Source organism: Oncorhynchus gorbuscha, linkage group LG16, assembly GCF_021184085.1.
Source record: "Oncorhynchus gorbuscha isolate QuinsamMale2020 ecotype Even-year linkage group LG16, OgorEven_v1.0, whole genome shotgun sequence".
In the NCBI taxonomy this organism is placed as follows: domain Eukaryota; kingdom Metazoa; phylum Chordata; class Actinopteri; order Salmoniformes; family Salmonidae; genus Oncorhynchus; species Oncorhynchus gorbuscha.
In genome coordinates this window covers 20,328,977-20,337,412 of record NC_060188.1, presented here as the reverse complement: position 1 = coordinate 20,337,412, position 8,436 = coordinate 20,328,977, and the positions used below count along the sequence as shown (strand labels likewise).

Sequence of the window (8,436 nt, the reverse complement as noted above, 5' to 3'; positions counted from 1 at the left end):
ATTGAAACACCAGCGCAGTGGAAGGACACAATCTCCACTTTCTGTGGTTGGATGTTTGAATGTGACTGTCTTTTACCTTTTAAATATATTCTTTCTCTCTTCTGGTCATAACTAATGCAGACGTTTTGAATTGATCAAAGCACATTCCTTAATGTCATGTGTTCTTTCAAATGCTTTCCTGTTGCGACAATACAAATGTGTTTATACTAATTGCTACTCACGTGTATACGTGCATATATGTGTACACATGTGCAATACACGCTATTTGAGCAATCTATTACTGTGACTATTATTGATGAAAATCGCTGTCCCTTTGACCTTTTTTTTCATGAGTTGCATTGTGCACAGCGCCACCTTGTGGGTTAGCAAGGATCTTAAAGGGAATGTTGAGTCTGATTACTGTTTTATTTCAGGTTGTGTACATTTTTTAAAAAAAGCCCTTTTTTTTATTACTCATTGTAATGTTGTGACATCCTATTTGAGTATTTTTTTTTTAAGTGGGCCTGTTAATTGTCAAACTCAATAAAGCGATTCACTGCTCCAATACAAAGAGTAAAACATATTTAATTTACAGTGTTGGTGGTGGGATAACATACATGGCTTTGAATAGTGAAGTGGATGAGTGGTTATTTTAAAGTGTGTGTGTGTGTGTGTGTGTGTGTGTGTATATATATATTTTTTTTCTTCTCAGTTGGCAGTTAAAGTGAATTTCCTGCAATTGTACACATTTTGTTATGGCTTATGACGTGTTTTATATGCTATATGGTGGGTCCCCAGGGCAAGTGCCCAGTCCATAATCGGGCCCTGGTCAGAATCACCTGCTTATTTCTATACTAGCATCATGAAATTAGGCTTCAAGCTTGTAACAGGCAAGTCAAAAACATATCTTTAGAACTGTCCACTCCACATATACATTTATGGTGGAAAAAACAAGATGAATGTGAAATGCCACCTCTTTAAGGAATACCTAGGATAGGATAAGTATCCTTCTCACCCCCCTTTAAGATTTAGATGCACTATTGTAAAGTGACTGTTCCACTGGTTGTCATAAGGTGAATGCACCAATTTGTAAGTCGCTCTGGATAAGAGCGTCTGCTAAATGACTTAAATGTAATGTAAATGCATGGATGTTTTACTCTGGTGCTTGTGATGAGGGATGTTTATAAGTATGGTAAAAGCAACCCTCAAGTTCAGTCTCCAAACAGTGTGAGTGAATTAACTAATGTTTTTAATGCATAGGCCTACTCACCAATATTGCAACATCTTGAGAAGTACTATTGCCGCCGTTCATGTGATAGTGAGTAGTCGAACTCGGAAATGTCGGACTTGATAACTGTTGCAGTAATACATGTGCCGCGTTCAACCAGTTAGCACGTCGGACATTTCTTTCTTTGACATGGACAAACCATATTACTTTTATTTTGGCGAGAAGGACTTCTAATAAAATATTACTAGATCGGGACAATTTAAGGGTCCAGATCGGTTAAACTCTATCAACTAGTCATGAGGTGGAGAATTGGACCGCCCGGGGAAGTGTGATCACTCTATGACAACGCCCATCAACATTCCCTATCGGTAGTTAGTGACGCCACGGCGTATATTTACGTAAATCTGGCGCTCCCGTTTCCTGGCGGAGAAGATGGCGGCTCCTGGACCAGGGGAGTATTTCAGTGTCGGGAGCCATGTTTCCTGCCTCACCTGCTTGGGGCAGCAATTACAAGGAGAGGTTGTTGCCTTTGACTATCAGTCCAAGATGTTGACTTTGAGTATCCTTTTTACCGTTTTCCGTTGTCACTAAATCGGTGGTCGTTCAGGCTGCAAGGGGCCTGGGGGTAACTGGTCGCGTTGCCAAATTGAGATCCGCGCAAGCGTAGTCAGGAGACTAGCTAGGGAGCTAACTAGCCTATTCTTGATCAAAACGTAGTTAACCACACGATTTAAATACTGTTCTGTTCAGTTACTTTAAACCTTGTTACTTTCTATTTCAAGCTAGGTATGTCAAGATTAGAATCGGCATGATCTTGAGTTAATGTTTGTTGTTAGCCAGCTAGCTATCGAAGTTGGCATGGTATAGTGCCATAATGCTACCTAACTTGCTAACCCAAGCTATTGTGGTAAGCGTTAGCACAGTCGGTCCTTGTATGGATCACTATCTGGCAGCTCCAAGGGGCGTTATGCCTGGCAAATTCTTATTAACAGTTAGTCCATTTTCTAGCTGCATGCTAACTAGCAGACCACGGTTAGTTATAGTATGCTCTAAAACAATGGTTATAAAATGGCAAGTCATGCAATGATGTAGGTAGTTACCCACCCCAACTTAGCTTACGTTGTCGAAACTAACACGCCATGATTCACTGTTGACAGTTTAGAAAGGAGTGACTGTCAAGTTCTTGGGTTAGCTATCGTTAGCTAGTTACTGTCTACCTAAGTACTTTGACCCCTGTCAAGTGTTTTGTAACGAACTTGAGAAATACATGAACTATACGCAAGTTCTTAGTTGTAGCTATATTGGAAGGTGGCCAACGTTACCTAGTTGCTGTGAAATATGTTATGTGAATGTGCAGACTTGTATTTCATGACATGAGGGATGTTGATGGGATAAAGCCAGGTGGATTTCTTACAGGCAACATTTGGAGAAGACCAATACAGTATAGGTTGGGTGGAGTTGAGGTATTATACACATCTCTTGTGCTTTTAGCCCCGATAAATTCATTTTCAGGCCTGCACAGAGCACTGCTTAGAGAAATGGGCAAGATTTGATATGCTGCAGAACTCTTAGGAATCCATCTGATTTGGACTATATGCTCACACAGACATACATTGCAGAGCACTAAGAATTCTGTTGGCCCGCACAACGCAAATCTTCCACCTCTGCCTGGTATAGGGCAGAAAGGCCCAGAGTCAGGCCACCCTGTGATAGTGAAATAACTGCAGCCACAGCCAGGGGAAGGAATGTGATGTGTCTGTCAGTCAGCTGTTATCACACTGTATCAGCATTGTGGATTTCCACCGTGTGCATTCCATACCTTTACGGTCCGGTGGATGTCAAACAGGTCTCTATTACCTGGCTGGAAGGTAGTACTGCCTCAATCCTCAGACTGCTCATTTGATCTAGTTAGAGGCATTTTATCAATGTTAGTTGATGACTAGCCCTTGTTTTTTTAAAATATATATATTTTTTTATACAGATCTACAATGTTAAGGTTGTTAAATCAAGTCTACTTTTTTGTGGATGTTCCCAACACTCTTCAAGATGTGTATCATGTAGGCCTATTCACTTGAGGTATTTTGCTTATGGAAGCACACTGTGACATGTTTTCAGGGTGACACAATAGCATAGTACAGTGCAGGGGGTAAATAAAGCTTCTAGATCCAGTCATACCCTTATGGCATGTTAGGTTGTTTCCCTCAAAGCTGGTGAGTCACTGAAAGTTCATGATGTCAGACAGGAAATCCACAGCCCTCTATTACTGTTATGGAGGAAGTGCAGCAGCCATAAAATGAAGGATTGTAAACCTGAATGAGTTCAGCTCTGAGCACTTTACCTCTTTCTGCCTTGTAATGAGAACTTTTCTGACCATAGTAAAGACAGGCCTTATTCACAAACTTTTACTCATATCCAACCTTGTTTTTATTTGGGAGATAGTTAGCTTGGCTCAGGAAATCTTTTGGGAAATATGTTAAAGTACAGGTTCTGTGCTGCCTTCGGTTGTTGTGAGGTCAGAATCTATAGTCACCAGACTATAAACCGTGTCAAGGGCAGTAAGCAGGCTGCTACTAGATAGTATCCTTTGATCTTTCTTTAACACAGTTGGGTGTTCGTGAAGGCTACTCTTGGAAGTTGTGCTTAGTATGCCAAAAAAAAAAAGTTTTCTGCCTTGTAGGCTATTTACCCTCTTTCGCTCCACAGTATTTCTGATATCCATATGAATTGTGGCTCGTTCGTACCCAGCCTCCTCCCTTACAAACAATGCATTGGACTCTTTGTCCCCTCACTTAAGTGAGCGGTGTTGAAAGGGGATCTCCTAGTGGAGTCTATACACCTCATGCCGTCTTCAAATCAAATGTTGTATTTGTCACATGCTTCTTAAATAACAGGTGTAGACTAACTGTGAAATGCTTGCTTCTTAACATCTCATTTGAGAAGTTCTGAGTGGGCTATTAATTTTGTTTAGTTGCTGGTGGTTTGTTAGGCTAAGCTCAGGACTTACCAGTCAATGTTTAGGACTTCTGTTATGGGTTGTAACAGTCTGCATTGTTTCTTGGGCAAGAGGCTGTTCCTGGAGTGCCGTGGTGAACCCTGGACCTGTTTCCTAGGTAATGGGCAAACATGATCCCAGGATGTTCTGTTGTGAGGAGGAGGCTGTTGAATGGCAGAATAGTGGGGGGGGGGTGAAAAAGATGTTCCATCAGGGGATCTCCAGCACCTGGCAAAGTTGGATTGGTGCTGTGCTTGGATTTTGTGTTCTACTAGAGTAGAATATGTTGTGCTCACTTATTAGGCCTATTTGGTCAGTGGTTCACTATTGAGCGACTAAATTGGACTATTGTAACTAGCTGCAGTATGCCATTTAGAATATGTGTTCTGACTCCTCCTTAAGCTCAATAATGTTGTTTTACCTCAGGTCTGGCATAGCCTAATGTTTGTGGAAGAAGTGATAGAATTCTGATTCCAGCTGATCCATTGTTTCCCTCACATACAAGTCCTGCATGTATATTTAGTCTAATGCGAGCTGCTGCTTATTTGACCTCCATTCTGAATGTCGTACAGCCTATTTGCCTTGACCCACTGACCTTTCAGAATGCGCCCCCTCCAGTGGAAAGGCAAACGTCAGCGACGTGATTCTGATTAACTTAGCCTATGTGTCTGAGGTGGACATCATTAATGACCGCACTGAAACTCCTCCTCCACTAGCATCTCTGAATGTCAGCAAGGTAAGACCAGCCAATCACCACTCCTCACACCCTCCTTGACACATCTCCTTCTCATGCCAAGTAATGACGAATCATCTGGTCATTTTGTCATTAGCTTTATCAATAAGTCCTGCTCTAACTCACTTGAGTCAGCTAATTGTGATTCAGTCAGACTAAAGATTGTAATTAGACAAGCTGATTATTCTAGTTGAATCAGTTGTTTTATGCTGGGCTGAAACAAAAACTTGCACACCCATTGGTTTTCAGGACTGGAATTGGGAATCTCTGTCCCAACACGGAGTCAATGAATTTGTATAATTTTGGGTGCTTTCACATGTTGATTGGAACCATATGTTTAACCTGAATGGATTGTTTGTCTATTTAAAGAATGAATGGCCATTGTCTTGCCCCAAAAAATCCTGGAATATTCCATCGCCATATCATTCAACTTTGGTCGGCGTCAAACAAAACCCACCTGTTCCACATTTTACTAAAATGATCACTAAGCAGTTTCTAATATTTGTTTGTATTGCTAACAGGTGGAAATTCCTTAAAGTTCCTTTCAATGCCAAATATAATTTTTTCCTTTTTACATTAACTTCCAAGAGCTTTTGGGGTTCGCAGTTGAGAATGTTGGCTATTGTGAACAGCTCTAACGTTTTGGTTCTCCTTTTCCAACACGCCTGCAGCTTGCCAACAGAGCACGGTCGGAAAAGGAAGACAAGTTATCCCAAGCATATGCAATTAGTGCTGGAGTCTCTGTGGAGGGCCAACAGCTATTCCAGACTATACATAAAACGTGAGTATCGTCTCCTCTCTCTAATACTGGGGCTCTGCTGCCTCCATCTATAGAAAAATCAGTTATTTACTTACTCTGACGGTCAGAAAAGGCTGTTTTAAAGAAAATGTGCTACCCAATGCATTTAAATAGTCTCATTGGATGGTGAAGTTCCCTTCACTGATTAGTTGACCAGTTTGAATGCCAGTCTTTGATTCGGTAATGTTTTGTTTTAAACCCTATCAAATAGTATGCATTCCATTATACCTCTTGGTTCTAGTGTTGATCCCTGATTTGGCCTAGACTATGACTGTAAGTCTTACAGTACCAACACTGATTGACCAATTTCTAACGTAAGCTGTTAATTCTGTAATGTTCTTCTGTTTAATTTGTTTGTACATTTTCTTCAGCGTTGTTGCTGTTCGATATGCACCTGTCCAGCATCCGATACCTGCTGCATGGAGTCATCTGTCTAAATGTGTGACCTGAAACCTTTAACCTCAGTAACCTGACTGAAGGAAGCTACTGGGTGCTTTTTTCTAAAACATTCTCAATCTCTCTGTAGCATCAAAGACTGCAAATGGCAGGAGAAGAACATCATGGTGATGGACGACGTGGTCATATCCCCACCTTACCAGGTGGAGAACTGCAAAGGCAAAGAGGGTAGCGCTTTAAGTCACGTACGCAAAATAGTGAGTATGTCTTCCCACCATTCATCCACCATTGAGGGAATACAGGAATTGCAGTACCAGAAAGTTGATTGAGGATAAAATCTTACTTGTCTTGTCCCCTGCAGGTGGAGAAACATTTTAGAGATGTGGAGAGCCAGAAGTCTGTGCAGCGGCCACAAGCACAGCAAACACAGAAAGACTCCACCTTATCATCTTGAGCCGGAGGTTCAGTCCGGATAGGGGGTGTGGGAGGGGGAATTGGTTGGGGGAGGTCACAACGTCAAAGGCAGTTTTGGTTTGTTCTTCTCTCTTCCCCCTCCCTTCAACATCAGAGGTGTCCAACATTTTGAACAGGACAAAAGGGGGTCCCAATCGAGAAGGAAATATCCAGTTCATTTTTAAAGATAATCTAACAAAAGTAATCTCAATTTGCCATCATTCCCCACCCACACTCCTCTTCTTGACCTCTTACCTTCCCTTCTGTTTCTTCTCTCCTCCTGCCGTCAAGCCTGCTCCTCACTTCCATTTCACAGAGAAAAGTCACTTGATTTCTATTCATTGGTTGATCTATTTTCTAGTCAATTCTCGTAAATTTCAAGAGTAGAAATTTATGGTAAGAGATAAAGGACCTTTTCTAATATTGAAATACTGTTTTGACAAGAACACTAATTTTAATAGCTTTCTTGAAAGCACATGGTTATTTTTTTAACAGCTGACTGAAAGGATGCCAATAGTGACCGTGTGAATGGGATGAATGGGAACTCTCACAATCTTACAAACATGCACCCAGTAGGTTAATGAAGTTGCTGGTTTCCCTCAACGGGGGAAACACTCAAATCGTGTTGACATTATTAATCTGACATAAAATAGACTTGAAATACCTCCCCCAAATTGTCCTTTCAGAAAAAAATTCAATTTGTAAACACCCATTTGGTTCTAGTAGCTTGAAATATTTTCGTGAAATGCTTTCCTTTTTTCCAAACAGACATGACTGTCTGCTTTTACCCATAAGCTCTTGCTGCATGGTCCCACCTAAACTAAATATGCTCTGTTTTTCTGTGTATAGTTTTAAGTCTGGAAGCTAAAGATAAAGGGCATGTGTTATTTTAGAGTAGAGGCTGGGCTGTTTTCCTCTTCCCTTTCATCCTTGTCCCTCATGGTCTTTGATTCTACAATACAGTACCTCTTCCACGATGGGACCACATTGAAATCCAGCTCTTTTCTTACACTCTCCATCTCCCACTCCTATTGTCTACCGACCATTGACACACTTTGGCAGGTGAAATCTGCTCTTCCGCCCGACTCAATGCATTCCTCCCATGTTCGAACAAGAAAAAACAAATTAATTAACCACGTTGGCCAATATCATATGGCGTGCCACTGAACCGTGTGCGATGAGATCGATCTCAGTTCTGTATGGGATGCTTTGTATTCACTTTTGAAAAAAAATGTACTTAAAGATATCTTGCCATGTTTGAGACTGGGATGGGGAGCAGGTTTCCCAAATGGCCCAAAGGCCCCTATCCCAGCCTCGTGTTTATAACAATGTAGCCTGATTGGAGGCTCGGCCAGTGGGGTTAAGTTGTGACAGGCATCCGCGTTGTTTACCCGTCCACCGTGTGTCAACGAGGCTGCCGTTGCCAAGGTTTCCTTCCCAGTATTTTATTTTTTATTTTTAAATAGCTAGTAACATGGAAATAAAAAAAGGAGAAAAAAAAACGAATTTTGCAGTTTGTCATGTTTCTTTTTTTGGTCTTTGGTGTTCATGGTTTTCTACTTTGGGATGTAGCAATCAGTCTTTCGTTCACACTCGTATCAAAATATTCCTCTCAGGGAAAAGGAATTAATCTTCAACTAATTGTTTTGTTAAATGCATTATTTCAATGTTTTATTGAGCTGGGTCATCTGGGATCGATGAAATGCAAACCATTTTTGTTCTCTGCTATGCCTTCAAATTGTCAGCCGAGGGCATCATTGAAATGTAATGAAGGTGAGATGTATGGATGTGGTAAACATGCAATGACCATGTCCATCCAATAGGTCATATCAGACAGTATCTAAGGTCTTGCCTTC

The 8,436-nt window shown here is 41.2% G+C and overlaps 1 protein-coding gene across 1 annotated transcript; it reads left to right on the top strand.

The window, feature by feature from the left end:
- Positions 1-1,607: 1,607 nt before the first annotated feature.
- Positions 1,608-8,086, top strand: LOC124000563 (protein LSM12 homolog A). The gene is made up of 5 exons (XM_046307038.1): positions 1,608-1,766; positions 4,802-4,935; positions 5,604-5,713; positions 6,258-6,384; positions 6,489-8,086. Exons 1-5 carry the CDS (start codon positions 1,640-1,642, stop codon positions 6,579-6,581), a joined length of 591 nt encoding a protein of 196 aa, XP_046162994.1. The 5' UTR covers positions 1,608-1,639; the 3' UTR covers positions 6,582-8,086.
- The last annotated feature ends 350 nt before the right edge of the window (positions 8,087-8,436 follow it).